We start from the raw sequence: 20,408 nt of genomic DNA, 5'->3' as shown, positions 1-20,408 counted from the left end.
TTTGACCCAAAAGAAATTGGAATAGTAATCGTTCAAGGTTTTTATCCATAACAAATGAAAAATGAAAGGAAATGAAATAATTAGTGGATTTAGTAGAATACAGGCATAGCCGTCATCACAAATGCGATGAGGTCATTTTATTGCCAAGCATTAATTTTTGCCTATAGCTGTCGCTGTCGGTGCCTTAGCGAGATTTGCGTGCCTTTTCAGTGTGGAGGACATAAGTAGTATTGTGAAGTAGATCTACAGGATGATACTGATGAGTGTGCATCTTTTGAATATAAAGTAGTGTTGATGACAATAGGAGGAGAAGAGTGTGATTCTAGCCATTATGTAGCCTACTATAATGGCTAGAATAGAAAGAGTGCTGTGTGCGGCAGAACGCAGAACTCTGTACTATCTGGAACGCATATTTCTAATCTAGTGTGAGACGAACTTGTACGTGAGGTCACATGATCAGCTTGTGACCTTGACTGTTAAAGTGATGTTGTCTAATCCCCGGTCCTCTCCCTCTGTCTGCCTCTTTCTTCCATGTCTCCTGCAGCCATGGGAGTGCTTATGTCGAAGAAGCAACAGGTGGAGAAGGTGCAGAAATGCAGCGCAGTAGTGTCTGCCTTCCAGCAGACTGTGAAGGAACGTGCCACGGTGGAGGGAACTGCAGAGGAAGGGGAGGGACCTGCGGACGGTTCCACCAATCATCCCAACCAGAAGAACGGCGAGGAGGCGGCGCATAATGAGACAGAAGACGGCGCTGTGCCTTCAACCTCCCAGCAGGCCCCAGCACAAACTACGGAAGAATATAAGGCCAACCAGGAGGCGTGGTCAAGATTAAGGGATGGGAAAGGAGTGGAGCCCGAAGATTTGGAGAAAAGCCATCAACTCACACCCCCTGCCTTTGTGCGTCCTAAGAGGGATGCAGATGACGACCAGCCTGTCGAGGTCGATTTGGGAAAGAGAGAGCAGGTATGGAAAGCAGAGAGGACTCAGGGGCTGCATGGTGCTACTTGTGCAGCCATGGTTGAGTACACATCTCAGACACTTGGTTTCAGTCAGCCTGGAAATCTATTAAACTGGCACAACCAGGCTGCTGAGCCAGCCTGACGGTGTGCCGTGGGCTTGACTCCCGATCCCGACGGCCTTTGCCGCGTGTCTTTGCCCCCCCCATCTCTCTCCCCATTTTCCTGTCAGTCTACTTTCAACCTATCAATAAAGGCAGAAAAAGGCAAAAAAATATATCTTAAAAAAAATGGGGGTAACTTGAAACCCTGATCGTCACTACTGATTAAGTAAAATTGGTAGCTGTCCGACCGTGTGTTGCCGCTGCCAGTAGCCAGCATTTAAAATGAAAAGCTCTCCAACTTTTTATACATGGTCCAGCCATAATTATACTTAGATATTAATACTGAGATTTTGTATTTTACAGTCACGCGGGTGCCTGTTTTGGGCCGAACAAATAACTAGAAAGAAGAAAAAAACATCAGGTTACAACACTTTTTTTTTTGTTGTTTTTCTTTTTTGTAATTATTTGTTTGGTCCAAAATATTGTGTTTGTTGTGATGATTTGTCACGACTCGAGTTGGCTTCGTTTAAAAGGTCTTTAAATAAATACTTTTTGAAATGTCAATGGGGAAAATGCATTGGGAATTATTTCCTGTAGGGCCTGGTGTCGTTATGAAAGAGGGCGGGACTGTGACGCTCTATTTCTTACAGGAATAGCTCAGGGTTGATTTCACCCAACACCATTTTACAGGGACTCATATTAAACAGTCTTGGTGGAGGTGAGGTGGTGAGGTGAGGTGAATTGTTTCCTTTAAAGCCAGGTATTTTTCCACACATAATAAGTAGCAAGTCCTTTTGAGAGTAAGCATTTTGTGGGTGGACTAGTAAAGTTTTTTCATAGAGACGGTCATGTCCAGGTTCACAATGACTAATGGATGAGGTTTCATACTGTAAAGTGGACAGATTTGATGTTAGTCAGTGTGTGGGCTAAAGAGCTCATTCCAATGACATCTTGCTGTCCATCTGTTGATGCATATTAGGCATTTATATAAGTGTTTGCTGTTTGGGACGTGTGAAATCTACGATCTACTGCTCACAATAAGTAGAGCTGTGGACTGGAGTTACATCCTCCCTTTTTCTAAATTCCTTAATGCCACTGGAAACGATAACATCTCGTCATCATTACTTCTTCTATTACATTTCAGTTGTCTTCAATTTATTTTAATCATTTGTTTATGTCTGAGAGAGTTGGTTACAGCAGAGAGGGCATGCAGATATTTAGTTTAATTGGCATACTTACATGGTACCTGCATATCATTCATAATTTAACCATGATAACAAATAACATTGCCCGCAGGCAGAGTCGGACTTACCATTGGGCTAGGGTGGGCTACACCCCGGGCCCCCCCCCCCGACAGGGGGGAAGCCAAGTATCCTCTAGAAAAGTATTGCAATCCAATTCAAGTGAGATTTATGTTTAGTTATTGTACATTTAGTATTATGGATAAAACATTGAGAGCTTCTGCTCAGACAGTGACACTGTGTTGTGGGGTAGCTGTGGAAAACCCTGCCAATGTCGCTGCGCATGGCAGCCTGCATTCAGCGACTAGTCTGTCTGTCTGTCTGCCTGCCTGCCTCTTTTGGGGGGGCTGGGTACCCCGAAATTAGAACAAAATACGGCAACTTTTTTCCGGCCGCGTGGCTTTGCCCCAGGGGGCCCCTGAAATGTTGTCTAGCCCGGGGGCCCTGCCTGCAGGTGTATGAAGGATTATTTAACAATATGAATGTTCTTCCATATACTTCCATAACCAGGCTTATACTATATTTAAATGGCGGAGTTATACGATGATTGATGGAAAAAGCAGCACTAAGCCCAAACTAATAAGAATATACATTATGTAAAACATATATGTTCCAACACCAATTCACAACAATAACTAGTGCCGTTTCTGTATTGTGTGCTACTGCATACCAGATTGTAATGTTTCCATTTTGTACTGCTTTCAAAACTCAATTGAAGAGAGACGACTTCACATAAACAATTATAAGTTAGGGTGGAAATTGATAAGAACACTAATTATTAACATTGTTTTTGCCTGGACTGCAAGACTGGTGCAGACCCTAATAACACGAATGTCTCCGACTGAGTGAGGAAGTTACACCATTGGTCTGCTAATTGGCCTAACAATAAACTAGCTAATTGCAGAGCATCCCTCCAGGGCGGCTGTATTGTATAGTCTACACTCTACAGATTTTTGTTAAATCATTTGCAGGACTCTACATTGAAAATATTTAATTCACATCTGCCCCTAAAAATAGGAATAATGTACACTGTGCTTTAATTTACATTAGTTTATGAGCACAGTGTGGGAGTAAACATTACAACGTATGCACCATAACCTTTATACAGTTATCCGAAGTAAGTATTTGAGTATTTTGTTCTGGGTTTGTAATCAGAATGCTATTATATCCACCCTAATGTATTTTCCTAATTGCAAGCAATCCCACAAAAATAATTCAATTGTTGTTATCAGTTTGGATAGTTGTAATTGCACAGTGCCTCTGGACAGCGTGTTCAGAGAGAGAGAAAGATAGTGCGTGCACACGCGCGTGCATGCGTGTGTGTGCGAGTGAGAGAGAGAGAGAGAAGGGAGAGAGAGATTCAATGCCTTTCCCCTGAGAGGCATTTTGACATTTGCCAGGCCATCGTTGCATGCAAACATTTTGACATGGCTGGCTAAACACAGGTTAAAGAAATTGATTTGGTTATTTTCTTTGCAGATTGACTAGACGTTGTTGTAAAACACTTGGGCTACAGCAGCGTAACTTGTTCACATATGAGATCATACGTTTTGCAAACCATTCTTCATCTCGTGCCGATACGTTCTTTGCAACAAATCGAGCGTCACGTCCAGACTTCTAATGTCACGCCGTGTCCTGTCATGTCTTTCTTATCACACCTCCCCCCATGCAGCCACCCAAAGACGAGATGTGTGAAGTGTGTGAAGTGTGGACGGCCGATGACCTGTACCCCTGCAGGATCTGCACGCGCATGTTCCACGATGGCTGCCTCAGCGAGCTCGGCTACCTTCGGGCTGAAGCACTGCAGGAGATGAGAGACACGGCCCACACCGTTACAGGCTGGAGCTGCTACTACTGTGTGAGTCTCTGCGCTAACCACTGCCAACTGTCCTGTAATGTCCTGTCCTGTCCTACAGTGGTTCTCAAAGTGGGGTCCCAAAGGGTCCTCGAGGGAGGGGGGGTTCCAGGAGTTCCCCAACAAAATGAGGGAACAGTTTAACCACCTCAACCAGTAAAACATTTCAGACATCTTTTTGAATGTCTGGCATATCTCCCTAGTACTGTGATGTACTGTACATTACTGCAGTGATGTTTAACCTTTTTCATTTCGAGGAGCCACAGTTTGATATGCCATTAGGCCACGGACCTCCAAAATGGAACCAATTTGGTCCACAGACCAGGTCTACTGTACTGTACTGTACGCTTGTACAATGACTCACTACAGTATACCGTGTACCCAACTCTACCCCCCCACCCCCCCACCCCCACACATACACCCTCAGCAGCACCTTATTGGAGAGCCATGTGCAAATACATGCCAGAAATATACCTAGTATTGTGCTGCACAATTGCTGTTCACTAATCAAAATACACTATTTCAATCGAGTGCGTTTCGAACCACTGCCAATTCTCTATTTTGTAAAACTACGGCCTGGGTTTTGGAGTCTCACCAGGGATTTGGAGGCTATAATTTAAATGTCAAAATCAATGACTCTTTGCTGATTACATGCTTTGTGCAATCTATTTCATTTCAAGCGTAAACAGCCAAAGAGGGCTCTATGCTGAATAACCCTGGATTGGAGTATGGCTTCTCTCTCGCTCAGCTGTGAGGGTCAGAATAATTTGCCAAGCTCGAGTACATGAGAGGAAGGTTTTTCCACACAGTTTGAGGAGCGTCCCTAAAATGTCTCTCTTTTCACTGTGCTTCTGGCAATATGTTATGGGGAATGAGGTGGAAGGCAAATACACACACACACACACACCCACACCCACACCCACACCCCCACACCCCCACACACACACACACACACACACACACACACACACACACACACACACACACACACACACACACACACACACACACACACACACACACACACACACACACACACACACACACACACACGCACACACACAGTTAGTGAGACTTCATGTAAGGAAATTGAAGGTTTGAAAAGGAAAAGAATACCCTTTGCTCCGTCATTGTGAGTCAATCAGGATAGGGAGAGCTATACAGTATACAGCAAAATCCTCAGTTCCAGGTTTAAAGTAACAGAACCTTTTGCTAATATATATTCTTGTTATATATATATATATAATATATATATTATAGAACTGACGTATCCTCCTATATGATTTAAATTATAGCACCATCATAAAGTACACACACACACACACACACACACACACACACACACACACACACACACACACACACACACACACACACACACACACACACACACACACACACACACACACACACACACACACACACACACACACACACACACACACACTAAAGTTCAGTCAAGCAAGGAACATCTATATATGCTGTTGATCTGCTGTCAAGGCTGATCTGCTGTGAAAAGAATCTGGTCGTAAAGGTTTGACTGCTGGTTAGTGAGACTGCATGTAAGGAAATTGAAAGGTTTGAAATGGAAAAGAGTACCCTTTGCTCTGTCATTGTGAGTCAATCAGGATAGGGAAGAGCCATACAGTACACGGCAAAATCCTCAGTTCCAGGTTTAAATTAACACAACCTATTGCTATTCTTGCTGAAATATAGAACCGACGTATATCCTCCTGTGATTTAAATTATAGCCCCATCATAAAGTATATACGCACGCACGCACAATCCGCCTACTAGCTTCTGTTTTCTGCACAAAGAACCATGAAAAGTGAAAACATTTACAAATTGCATAATTTGGCGTATATTTCCATGACGGATCTTCATCACCTACAGAGGAACTTTTTTCCAACTGACTTGACGTGCAGTGAATAAATCCTTTCCATATTATGGTCACACAGATGATGTGAAATTATGTGGAAAATTATGTAAAGTTTGTTATTATTTAATTTAATTAATGTTCCATGGACCGTGCAGATTGCTTTGCTTAACTTCTCACAGATTTCAAGTTACAGAAGTTGTTCTGGATAGAATAAAGTTTCCTTTTCAGTGATTGATGGTGACGGTTAATCATGGATCTACTTCAACACTCAGCACCTTTCTCCAAGAACATAAAACCAAGGCTTGCATTTTGAAGATAAATTCAGCAGGGTTCTGGTTGACCAACGTAATGATCAAAATTGATGCGGCGCACTCATGCACGCACACACACACTAGCCTATAAGCAGATAAGGCTAAGCTCGCAAACCCCGAATCCAATGCTATCCAGAACTGAATAATAGCATTTCCTATATGGTTCATGCTCATGTTTAATGCAGCTGTTGACAAAAGGCTGATTTAGAACAAGTTTGAATGGAAAGTTATTCATATCCAATCAGATTCTGTAGCCTGTTGGGTACGTGCCACATTTATTTTGATAGAGCAGGAATTGGCAGACAGTAGGGGTGAGCTGGCTTATATTTTTTATGGAAGACAGCGTGTTATAATGCATATTTCCTCTTCTTTCAAATACTAACATCCCATGCCTGACGTTGTTGATGAAGCAACAGTATACTGCAAAGCAGCCTGACCTTGTAGTATTTTGTGAATCTACAGGGCAACCAACTAAGTCAAATTCATTATGTTAAAACATTCTTGGCCAAGAAATGTGGCTATACACATTACACAGCGAGGAGACCCCGGGGCAGACCAAGGCGCAGTTGGAGGAAACATCGACTCACTGGCCTTGGAACGTCCCGGGATCCCCCAGCAGGAGGTCACTAATGTTGCTCTGGAGAGGGGCGTCTGGAACACTCTGGTGGAGCTGTTGCCCCCGCGACCCGACTACGGATAAGCGGTTGAAGATGGATGGATGGATGGATTCTGCTATAGATAATAATACAGGCCTGAAGAAAATGCCAGTCATTATGAGTTATGAACAAACATGAATGAGAATGGTATGGTATCCTGATTGCTGATGGAAATAGTTTTACCTTCTATATGAGCTTATGGCTATATTGCACTTGTAACTCTGAAGTCTGAAGCTCACTCCACATAATTAGAACACTCAATTATTGAACAGTCTGTTATGCACCATCATCCTCTTGGCCTTGAGAGTCCTCTATGGACTACAGGAGAGATTGTGAAAGCCTCCCGTACCTCCCTCTTAACCATTATTGTTGCTGTCGGGAGGAAACCACCTAACTCGGTTTTCGATTTTTGTTGTTGTTGTTATTGCATAAATCAGTGCTATTGAACACCCTTTACATCTGTGTGTTGGTTAAAAAAACGAAACAATGAAAACTTCGGACAAAACCTCTTAACTCCATTTGACCCTCAAACTGTCTGCTAAAGCAGCTAAGTCCATCCCCTTTCATGCAAGTAATTGAGAACCGTTCGCCCCACCGACTTCAAATTCAACACACGCGTTCCACACCCCCACAGGTAGTGCAGTGCCCAGTGTCGAGTCGGTCGGACCCACGGTTGTCCAAAACCGCCACAAAGGGCCCCTGCCCAGGCTCCATACTGTATATGGAGCTGGCCTGTTCTGACATCACAACACTCCATAATTGGGCATGCCTGCATGACACAGAACTCTATATATAGGAATAAAGGGACACAGAGAGACGGATACGGAAATTCCATATATGGGCATAAAAGGGCCACAGACAGATGGCCCGGGTACAACGGGTATTGCATAGCCGGGTGGGGCATGGATCTTCAACTTCCATCGTTACTGACTTGGTGTACAGCCGGGCAGAAATGACAGAGTTACCGTATGGGGGTCCCCAGGGGGCTGTACGGTACTGTCACTCCCAAAATCACGTGACATAATGGCTGCTAAAAACTTCATCATGCACCTGTGCACAGTGAGAAGCTCAACAGTGCCACTTTGTCACCCTAAACAGACATAGGGACACACAGTGGAATGTCTATATATTCTATAGAGTGCTATGTCTACATAAAATGTTCTAGTTACTTTTTAGATTTGGATTATTATTACAAAACACACATTAACCACGTCAAGCCCTATATACATTTCGGCCATTTGAAAATAGCCGACAAGTTCGCGATGCGACGCATTGTGAGCTTGTAGATCTGTTATTTTCAAAAGATTTGTAGACATTTGAAAACTTGAAATGGGACAATACGTTTCCCACCACTGATCCTCATTAATCCTCTGCCTCTCCGCAGGATAATGTGAATCTGCTACTGACGGACGAAGAGATGTACAGCCTAATGGAGACGTTCAAGCAGTGTAAGATCATACCAGGTAAGACTGCTTCACAGCAGCTCTTCAACTTGGAAAAAATACTCAAATGTTTTACTTAAAGATGGATTGCTGTGATTCCCCCCCTAAAACATGATCATCAGGTACTATGATTATACTAGGTTTTTTTCTTAAAAAGAAAGTGTACAGAAAGTGTTCAAATTATGTTTTTATGTGACCACACCCACCAGTTCATTAAGTATACGTGGTTTTCACATTTTCACCGTAGCGCCACACACCTGAACTTAAGCCTCGCTCCCAGGTATGTGTTGTATGATAATAGGGGAGGGGTTAGGGTTATGATGTCACAAAAATAGTGTGTTTTCGATTGGTCCTTTTGACTCAAAGCTTTCAGCTTTCAGGAAGAAACCAATAGTGTACTTGGAAAAAATCTTTGAGAAATGACAGAAATGAGTTACCGTGTGGGGGTGACGGGGGTCCCCGGAATATACACAGGGAAGACATTTAATATTATTACCACATCTGGCGGTCTATTAGAGTAATGGACACATACGTACATGTGTATGTGTCCACAGACAGACGCATACAAAACCGACATCCATCTTTAAGTAAAGGCATAAATACTGCAATGAGTATAAATACTGCAATGAAAGTCTAGCAGGCCTAACCAAAATGTACTTTCCTCGGTTTTCTTAAAATTACTTGAGCAGAAATATGGAAATCAAATCTCCTGAAGTTATGAATCATTGTGACCTGCTGATCAGGGGCAGGAGATGGAAGTTGCTACATTCACATCTCAAATTCAGTTCTTATGCATATAATATATTCTCTCCACCTCTGAGGAATTTTTAGACTTTAGATTGCCGCTGAGTGCATCAATTCACGGCCTAAGTTTTCTATTATCCACAAGGCATCGCAAAGATGCGTGTAGATCTGCAATCTTCTCTACGTGGTTACTTTTTTGCCACCTTATGAATTTTGATTCCTGAAAATGACGCATCTGCTGATGCTACTACTTGGCCTGTGCCACACTAATAGCTATTTTTGCATGCATGGCATTTAGCAGCAAACTGAGGCTGAGCCACTTTGTGACAAATATGCCGATCAGATATTAATCGACCTCCCAGAAAATCTTCCGCAGACCCCCATTACAAGGGTTATAAAGAGGCTTTCTTTTTTATTTTGTGGGCTCTTTCAGTCGAGGCTAATCCATCATTTGGCCCGGCTCGGCATGCTTCTTATGTGCGTTATGATTTTGCTGTGGTTCAGAGGGAAGGCAATCAATGGGGAAATGCTACTGGTTTTGTAAGAAACAACCTCTAAGCTAATTATATCTGGAGAGCTGGCTGGTGGCTAATTATGCCCCAACATGATGAATTGCTGCTTGCCACTCCAGAGTCATGCCTGGTGTCAGATGAGCTGCTGCAGTACCGACACTTTGTGTCCAAGCAGCTGTTTGAGAAGGATCTGACGGACGAGCAGGAGGAGGAGGTACTGGCCCAGTTCGCGGCGCTTGATCCCGAGAAGAAGGGTCAGATCGAGTGGTCCGACTTCCTCTACTTTGAGTCCCTGGCGGTGCTGAAGAAGTTACGCACAGAGGTACTTTACACTAACACACATGACTGTGTTCCCCGCTTACCAAACCCTATAACTCTACTCTAACCTAATAAACCCTAAGGGTGTGATTAGTCCAATGTCCCAATAATCTGACTTTACTAACTAACTCTAACCCTAACCATAACCGCACGAGGAAGCCACGGGTGAGTGTTATAACCTAGCCTCGCATAGCCAGCCTTCATCTGCCTTTGCAATGCATATTGCCCCACTCTAAGTCTGACCCCTCTCAATAGTGGGAGGACTTCACGGCCGAAGTGGTGACGAGCCAACCAGATTCGTCTGGAACCAGGCTATACCAACCAGGGCCCAGTATGCAAATATGGGGAGGGACATTTCAGAAAAATCTAATACTGAGAGGGACAAGACTAACATCCCTATATCACTATAGTGATATTAGTATCGCTAAGCGAGGCTATTCTTAACCGGCCACGTATGTTGAACTAACGGAGACGCCGGACTAACGCGTGACCCCCCAGGTCCTAAAGCTAAGTTAAGTGGGGAACCATCCGAACCCAGGGAACATAGAAGCTTCTGAACATATAGGGATGACTCTGCAGAGCGGGGACATAAAAAAAAATCCTACAAGGTCCAACGTAATAGCCAACTAATACATGGAAGAGTCCTTGCACCTTGAACTTTGCACAACTAAATTAATTGATGGTTATAATCAGATTTAGGTCCAAATTCAACCTCTGAGTATATACCTAATTTAATTTCCGCAAGTTGTCTTTGAGGGCATCCAGAGGCCAGGCAAAATTCCGTCATTCATACAACTGGAGGGCTGGACTATCCAAAACATAGCTTAAGTTAATTCATATGCAAACAATGGCCCAAACTAGTACATCAAGTAGATAATAGTTTAATTGAATGACCATGCAGGCAAATCTCACTTAAACTCCAAACGTGCATCCAGTTAATATTTTAACTTTTGTGAACTTTTTCATATTCACTGGGTAATCACATTATGGTTGTGATTTACCTGCTTTAGGTTTCTGGCTTAAGTGCCCCTTGTGGAGTCAGTTTGATTATACAGGCACTAGCTGCCACTGACGCCACTATTGGATTTGCAATTTATGGACTGTACTGTGGGATAGTTAAGCTACCAACCAATGGGACAACAGCTGTGCTTGCAGATTATGTCGATTTACTGCTGCAACTGCAGAGAATGTTCCAAGCTGAATAAAGGATACAGATGAGCCACAATCCTTATAGCTAAATCATTTGAAATCACAGACATCCATGCTCCATTAAAATATGAATTAAGTAAAACAGTGCTAGCTGTTAAACAGTTCAGTTCAGTTCAGTTCTATTTTCGGAATGGTGGACATACAGTTCATGCATAGCACACATTTTTTCTTCTACTTCTTTGGAGTGTTTTGAGTGTTTGTGTCCTGTCCAAATATCCGAAAAAGGGCAGCCATAGGCTTCTCCCTAGCCCAACTTGCATGCACACATAACATTCTTGTGGAAACATTATTTTGCACACATAGTCGCTGCGTACTGTTCCTCAAGACCTTTTTGTGTAGTGACACTCAAATGTGTCAAATGTCACATGGATCAGATGTCAGATATATTTTAACCCAATATAATTATTTCTGAATTCCACATTTCTTGTTTATTTTGTTTGTCATTGTGGTTTTCTTGAGCAGTTTTCTAAGCAAAACGCTGTAGTCGGACAAAAGGGGGTACTTGAATTCTGAATGAAGAAAAGGACGTTCCAGAGTTCCAGAACCACTTGCTCAGTGAGTCGACCCTTGTGCTTTCAGAACTCATTGGTGCATCTTCTGACTGCCAAGGAGAGAGACACTGCACGGTCAGTCTTCCAGGGCCTGGACCTGGACAAAGATGGCCAAATCACAGGAGCGGAGAGCCGTCTGGCCCAGCAGTCCTGGTTCCACAAGCTTAGCAAAGAGACCCAGTCCTGCAATGTGAGGTGAGTGCAACACTCGGAACAGTGGATCCAATTTCCCAAAGAGTTGGAAAATCGTACCAGACCAGCAAAGGTCAAATGCGTGACTTAGCTTTAGTTTTTATTTAACTTTGGTGCCAGAGGGACGTACCATAGTTTAGATAGTTTAGAAGTATATTGACAGTCACAGTACCCTATAAGTAAATAGAGAAGTCAACCTTAATGAGATGGTTAGTATTATAAATATAATTGGGCCCGAGCCGGGCTAACGGTCCAGGCACCTAGGCTGCTAATCTGTGCATAAGTGTGGTGCAAGTCAGAGAATGCCAATTGGCAGAGAATGTTGTATGGAGAGGAGAGGCCTGTTCTATCAGAGGATGGTCGCAATCTAAACTATTTGATCAAATATTGTGTACGGCTCACTAAACCTAACCAAAGTTGGTAACGGACCAGTTGCTGGTCTGTTTTGTGTTTTAGTTATTTGAATTGTTGTTATGTTTACTTGCCAAACAGAAAAGGATGTGTTTAGCCTGAAGTACGGATGGGGAAAGGTATCCTATACTCAATGCAGGGTATCTGCATTGGCAATCAATGACCAATATCGATTTCTATTTTGTAGGCCATCTTGCTGTGATTCTCTAAGTTGTGGAAAGGGAAGATAAGGAAGCAGGAAATGTATTTTATTATGGAAACTGTCCAAGGCCACTCAGTATAGCCTTTCCCAGTCTGTAAGCCCACAGGATGGACGATGATGATCAGTTAGTTACTACAGTAATAATAATAATGATACAGAGTCATCATGCTGCCTGCTCCCTCCATCTGCTTCGATCCCATTATAAAGCAATCTATAGCCAGAACAGCTGGCCTTCCCTGGTGATTTAAAAACAAAGTGATTGAGTGAGGTCAATCAGGACTGGAGTTATCTATTCTTTTTTATTCATACAATGTTTATGCATGCAAAAAACATGCAATCACAAATCCTATTTCATCTCATCCCATTCATTGTGTGATTTAAGTGTGCAAATACAGTACAGTAGATTTGAAATAAGATAGAAAGGACAGTGCAATGGCAACTGATTCAAGATTCATTAAGTTTTGTTCGTCACATGCAGCAGTATTTTAGTGAAATGCAATGCTTTATATTTTAAAGATCATCAAAACAGAGACCAGGCTTTCCTCCGAGGTGGTGGAAATCCTGGTGAGGCGAGGTTACATGCTGGATAGTCTGCCGCGAGGTTTTCTTTTTGCAGATAAGTAAGCATGGGATGGGACCGAGGACAGGCAAGACGGGCAGTGTCGGTAGGCCAATCAGAGGCAGGCGGGGCGTTACCATGTCTATGCTCGGACGTAGAAAGAAATCACGCGTTTCCAGTGGCTTTGAGACTGCGAAAACGCTTTCCATGCGGCAGCATCTCAAACAGTCTGCGGTTGGGTTGGCTTGGGTCTTTCATAATTCCACGAGCTTTGCTGAGACAACGATCGTCATACAGGGCTTCGATGGGGGGAGATCACATCCGCTGATGCGTTCGCACAACCCTCTGCATTGCTATGCGGTTCAGGTCGGTGCAGCTGCCATACCAGGCCGTGAAGCAGCCAGTCAGAAACTCAGAATGCTCTCTGTGGTGCCACTGTAGAAAGCTTTTAGGACTTTGGGGCCCATGCCAGCTTTCTTGAGTCTGTGCTTTCTTCACCACCCGCTCCGTCTGTACCTCACCTGGGCAAGGTGAGGTCTTCAGTAATGTATACGCCCAAGAATTTGAACTCTGACCCTTTCCACTGCAGCACCCCCGATCTGGATGGGAGAGTGGTGTCTGGAAGGTCTGCTGTAGTCGAAGATCAGCTCTTTTGCCTTGTCGCCGTTGAGAGCCTGGTTGTTCAACTGGCACCATTGTGCCAGGTTCTCCACTTCTCTCAAGTTTGGGTGGCAATTTGTTGTTCATCATTCCTCTGTCGAGTTTCTCAAAGCATTTGCTCACTATGGGTGTATTAAGTGCTACGGGCCTAGAGGCCGTTTAATCCAGTTACTTTGGCCTTTTTTGGGACTGGAACAATGGTTGCTGTTTTGAAGCATGGTGGGACTTTGCACTCACGGAGAGATTGATTGTCTCTGCTCCTCAAATCTGTAGTAGAATCTGTTTAATTCGTCAGGAAGTGAGGGGGATAAATCATTGTCTTTGGTGGAGGGAGTAGGTTTAAACTAAGTCAGTGAGGGTTCTCAAACCCAGCTCCCATAGGTTTTTGCTGCTGTTGGTGATGAAATGGGCTTTAACACCTTTGGTTATATAATGATAGTACTGAATCATTCTAATGTTGCCCAGATCGAAGTATCAAAGGAGCACATACACATTCCAATAATTCAACCTCGCGTCCTGCACTCGTGCCTTAGCCCTTCCCCCCGAGCGAGGATTAGATGTGAGGACAGAGGAATCAATCCGGTTCGACTGAATTGCCAAATCCCAATACTCAACTCAAATTTCGGTCTGAAGCCTCGATCGCCTCCTCTGTGCCATGTTGTATGCTGTATACTTCTCTAATATGCTTAGGAATTCACCACTTGTTAGCCATCTGATTGGTCCCTGACTGACTAACCAGCAGGCTCTTTCTGCCTTGTTCCGCCCTGGTTCCGCCTTGTTTATGTTGAATTTGCTAAAATATCTGTTTTGGAAAAAACTAAAAACTAATGATATGCCCAGTCACCATGCTGCACCTACACCCACAACAAACTGCAGGATTGATTGTGTGAATTAAGATCATGAAACAATTATTGATTCATTTAATTTGTACACTGTAAGTGCATATCACATTCTCAAATGTTATGAAAAAGAACATAGTTAGAGATATGGATCGAGTACAAACAAACTACAAACCAATAATAGTCTGTAGGACAGACACTTACAACTGACTCCAATCAAAATGAATTGCTTCCGAGAGTAATTGGCCTATCTCTTCCAGTTTGATCAAATGTCAACTTAACTCTCAGACTACACACACACACACACACACACACACACACACACACACACACACACACACACACACACACACACACACACACACACACACACACACACACACACACACACACACGTGTTATCATTAGGATTCAAGCACATCAAACGTTTCATCTGCTCTAAATCATCCTTTTGAAGTTCGCACTAAACTAAAGCATGTCTTTTGGATCCAATAGCCTGAGGAGGCGGTCCGCTCTCTCCACTGCATAACAAAACAGATCACTTAACACGTCCACGAAGGAACCATGAAAGTCGCTGAAGGACACACTTGATATCCTCGCTGATCATCCCTCCAATCTCTCCTCCAAAAGAAAAAATATAATTAGACAAAACGATATCCAGGTCAAACTGGAGGACAGAGTGTGGAGGAGGCGATCGAGGAGGCAGAAATTGAGGTATTGGAATTTTCTACGGCACATGCAAATCCACACACCCATTATTAATTTGATTAAGCTGTGTCGCTTACATTTGACTGAAACAGGAACAGCTGATTAGACTCTAATGAGCTGTGCATGATTAGGCTCAGCTGGAGCGGTGAGCTGCTGTGCGTGATCACGTAATCTCGCATCACCAGATTTTCCACCTCGGAGGACTTTCCACCTCGGAGGAAAGTCTGCTATTCGTTCTAAAACCAGTGTGTGATCTGGTTTAGTGAAAAAAAAAGGGGGGGAAAGAATTGTGGTGCTGGTGGTTGGTTCCAGTTGGCGTCGCATTGTAAACTAAACACGTTTTAAACTAGGGGAATCATTATGGAGATGCACGGTGCCGGTGGTTCCGGTCGTATAGTTCTGCACGGTCACGTGATGATCTATAGTTATTTCCACTCTGACCGGATGAGAAACACGAAAATGGTATTGAACCCAGGCTAGTTATATTTTTTTATTTCCAGGGAGAAAAAAAGGTCTGGGGCAGAGTCCACTTCAATTCGGCATACAGTAGCGCAAACGTCACACACACACACACACACACACACACACACACACTGCTCTGTCTCTCTGTCGCTCTAATTAATTGGTCTCATGTCCAGCAGCTGCGCCTAGTTTCTCCCGGCGGATCCTGCCGGGAGCTGCCTATGCCATAATGCCATAAAAAGCATAGGTGAGTTCCAGTCTAGTTATCATGTGACCTCATGTACTGTCTCAGTCAAACCAGAAAAATATGTCAGAGAGCAGAGCATGTGAGCAGAGCAGAGTGGGGTGCGGAGCGATGAGATTTTGAATTGAGCACCAAGCGGGTTTGAAAATGCCCGCCTCCGCTCCAAGGCGGAGGGCACGGTGCACGGTCAGGGCCGTGCACCACATCTTTGAGCATGTCCGTTTGCACGGACAGACACAGAGACATGTGCTGCATGTTTCGGACATGCAGCAAAGTACTTTAATGTTTTTATTAAAATAGTTTTTGCTACTGAGCGGACGGCTCTGAGTGGAGCGCGGAGCACAACTTAAGGTGAGTGGGCGGGAGCGGAGAGGGGGAATCAACATGAGCGAATGAGCGAGCGTCATAACAGCCTTCTGGAGCGAGGAGCGGCTTTCCGCCACTCCACTCCACTCACATGTGTAAAGAGTGCCACCTTGAGCATTTTACTAATTGGAAAACATCCTCCTCTAATGTGTGTGTGTGTGTGTGTGTGTGTGTGTGTGTGTGTGTGTGTGTGTGTGTGTGTGTGGAGAACTTAAGTCCTGACGTCACACACCTCCCCATGGTCACGGGAAGTGTTTTCCCCCATTCAAAATCCCTTCAATGTTTTTTAAATCATATACTGTATCACATCATAAAAAGGAGTCTGGCGATTCTGTCAGGGAGCTCTGTGTCATTTATATATTTAGTTATTGATGACATCTGTGCTTGGAGAAAACTGATTTATTTCTGTGGTGGTACAGACACCCAAACAAACACGGTCAAATGTTGGAGCTGTTAAAAAGAAGTCTATGGGTTAACCCAGGGGCATGGTTTTTGATGTCAGACTATCAGCACTCTATTTCATGTTACCTGTTTTGCTTGTTAAATGTTTTATCATACCATTACATTACTCAACTTTCCATGCGGCATTCCACACCCCAGACTCATGGGACTGTGCTCTCCTATGTATTTTGGGTGAGTGTGACTCAGCATCGCATGTAAACTGTTTTTGACTTACCTCACTTTGATTACCTGCAAGCACTCGTGCAACCCTTCTGCAGCATTTGTCCGACTACAATGACCATTTCCGTTTTCCTGTCGCTGGAAAAGACAAAGAGAGCATGCATAAATGAACCAATTTTAATTAGCAGAAAGCAATGTTTACACTGAGAGCCCATCATAATGATTATTGTTTTGTTTATTTATTTTTGAGCCTTGAATCAGGTACAGTCTGACCTCTTATTAGATTGATCAAAAGAAAGGCTTTTGTTCTCCTTGGAGACTCTGTTCTGAGCCAAGTGAGGCCAAGTGGGTGCAAGGGCGTTTCAGGGGCCCCTTGCCCTGGCAGAGTACTGTGCATCCTAATCTACTAATTAAAGATGGAAATAGAGTGAGGGAAAACTTCTCCCTTTGGTTCCCCTGGTTTTACAGCTCTTTCATAGAGTTTTTTTTATCACCCTGCCAACTTAACACTGGTCAGTGTGTGACAAGAATGACAAGGATCTTTCTTTTCAAAGACTTGTCATTCTCAGAGTCTGTACCGAATGCCCTAACTTCGTAGTGCGTAATGAAATATTTATGGCCTGCATGCAGTCTGAAAGACAACCATTAGAGACAGAGTTTTTTGTTTTGTTGCTCCATGTCTGCATCCGATCTCCCAGTGCTGTCATGAATCACATTTCAGAGCAATGGAGGCGCCCTGTCTTTCATTTACGCTTGCAGTTAATAACAGTGTGTGTGTCTTTGCCTGTCTCTATCTCTTCATGTAGCATCAGTCATGTGGGTCCCATCTCTGACTGCAGCCCAGCCAGCTCTGGCAGTGAACGGAGCAAGTCTGATGACAGGTTTGTTTACGTCTCGTTATTTTGTTCTTGTGGATGTGCATGCCCTCTTGCGTCTTTCTGGTCCATTATTAAGATGGTGCCGACTGTGCTGACTGGTGCTTCACTTTCTGCCCAAACTCGACCCGGGCCGACGTTTTAGGGCCGGGTCGGGCCTAAAATCTATGCCAATTAGTCGGGCTGGGCCACGGGCCTGATCAGTTTAGGGCCTGGGCCTTAATTCTCTCTAGCGAGTGCATGTCTATCAAGGAGAGGGGACATTCTTGGGTGGTTCTGGTCTGGTCTCCTTGAAGGAAAGGTTTTCATGAATGAAAAATATATTCTTTAGAGCCAACGTTACAATTAGTAAAAGATCCAGGTTGGAGTCAGCCTTAGGATTACTGTGTGTTCCAAGATCCAAACATCACACCGTTCATGATGAGACTTTCACTTTGTAAACCTACAGGTTGTGGAGTTATAGCTTTGATATTGTTTGTACAATATTGTTATGCATATTTTCACAGATACAATTTTTACCGTTTCATCTGTGTTTCTTTTAACCTTGAGCTCTCTAAAGGCGCTATACAGATAAACACATTGTGTTTATGATAAAGAGTTTATCTGTATGCGTGTGCAGTCACTGCACACTGCCACTGTACCTGCATATGTTCAAATGTGGTTGTCTGTATGCCTCCACATTATGCAGATACCGGTAATAATTTTCACCTAAACGTTGAGTGAGACATTGACCATTAATCAGAGCTGGAGGTTACGCCTTACCCATATGCATATAGTTTTAGGTCAAAACTAGGCATTTTTCACTGTTGTGTTCTCTCTTCTGTTTTAGTAATGTTTATATGTTGCTTGTTTTCTGTATCGGGGACTATGGATGGAAATTATATCTTTCTTGCTAAATCTGGTGTATTTACATATAATTGCATGTGTGGTGTTCATGAATATGCGCTGTATATAAACGTATAAATAAATAAATGCCCTGAGCCTAGCCATATTTAAAGCCAAAACAAATACATTCCTTTCTTTTCTTTGAACCGTTTTTACTATCTTAGGACATTGTTCAAGGTTGTCTTGTCATTGTCATCGCAACCCAAAACATTTGACCCTCTCGTGTGTCAATCAGGTCGGTGAGCTGGCCTGAATTTGTGAAGGAGAGTGCCATCTACATTGTGGCTGCCCGCCCCAACAGTTTTGCCCTGCACATCCGCCTACCGCTATAGTCCCTAAGGATGTCCCCTGGATCCCAGGAGAGAGAGAGAGAGAGAGAGAGAGAGAGAGAGAGAGGGAGAGAGAGGGGAGAGAGAGGTAGTAAGAAAGAAAAGGAATGAGGTAAGCCACACTTGTATTCTGTGGAAGAGAGCGAATGAGGGAGGAAATGGATAGTATGTAAGAGAAGGAACTAAGCGGAAATGGATAGTATGTACTGTAAGAGAAGGAACTAAGCGGACTGGGTGGAGCACGTGCGCAGCCACAAGACCACAGCAGATCAAGCCATCGACAGACTCTCTCCTCGTCTGCGTCATTTTGACACCGCACACTGATGAAAACGCCCCACCAGACTGACACCTCGACTGACAACATTATGACAATTTCCATCTGGGGAAAATAGCATGAGGGATTCACGATGACGGCACGTATTCGTATTGGACAAGGAAGACAACCGTCCCCTCCCACTCGCTGCTGTTTGATGATGTCTTTGAAGGCTTTGAGTATACACAGATCATGCACACACAGTATCCATCATCCTAAGAGCCTAGGATTTATCACACAAAACGTCATGCTCTGTTTCTTGTACACAAATGCACCTTCCCATGGATGATGCAATGATTTCATTATGTGTGACAGGATGTTGCTCTTTCGCCGAGCATTCATTGGCTCATTCTAATGGGATTGCATCATTTGCCAGTGAAATTGTTAATCATACAAAAAAATTATCATTGTTTGTACTGTTTGATGAGTCAATTGATTTATGGGCAGAGATCAGCCCTGGAACTGCCATTGTCAGCACATATACCAAACGGGAATGAAAGCTATCTGCGTACATAATATTATATAAGACCTGCTATACATACAAATATAATAAATTATAAATTATTATGCATTAAAAAAGACTGTATTTATTCCTCTACTCTCTATCCTGTTTTAGCCCATTTGTCACTGAAGAAACGATTAGCTATGCTCTTATGAAGCATTAACTGTGACAACGGACATGAAATGTTAAAAGCTGTGTACTGTATGTAAGCCGTTTAATACATTTTCTCTCTGTATTGTGCTCTCCTTGAACTGCATTTTGACAAAGCAGAATCACCTGCATTCTGCCTCTGTTCTAGTGCCATTATTTGCACGGGAATGACACATGGTCAGGCCGTGAGAAGTAAGTGCCAGAAATAATTACACTGGAAGAGAATAGGATAATTCGGTCCTCCACACATTTGGCCTCCGGGAGCATTTCATACAAGTAAATTGATCACACATGGAAATGTCCCCTTTCGTA

General features: G+C 43.5%; 1 protein-coding gene across 1 annotated transcript; it reads left to right on the top strand.

Annotated features, from left to right (window-relative positions):
* Positions 1–546: 546 nt before the first annotated feature.
* On the top strand, positions 547–19,165 carry phf24 (PHD finger protein 24; the record flags this gene model as incomplete). Its single annotated transcript, XM_080755802.1, has 8 exons — positions 547–963; positions 3,974–4,159; positions 8,387–8,465; positions 9,820–10,022; positions 11,807–11,973; positions 17,022–17,054; positions 17,849–17,923; positions 19,038–19,165. 8 exons carry the CDS (start codon positions 547–549, stop codon positions 19,132–19,134), a joined length of 1,257 nt encoding a protein of 418 aa, XP_080611928.1. The 3' UTR covers positions 19,135–19,165.
* Positions 19,166–20,408: the final 1,243 nt, after the last annotated feature.

The sequence above is a fragment of the Protomyctophum bolini genome, assembly GCF_963924005.1.
Source record: "Protomyctophum bolini genome assembly, chromosome: 22".
NCBI classification, from domain to species: domain Eukaryota; kingdom Metazoa; phylum Chordata; class Actinopteri; order Myctophiformes; family Myctophidae; genus Protomyctophum; species Protomyctophum bolini.
The sequence above is the reverse complement of the archived record's forward strand: the minus strand, read 5'-3'. Positions and strand labels throughout refer to the sequence as shown.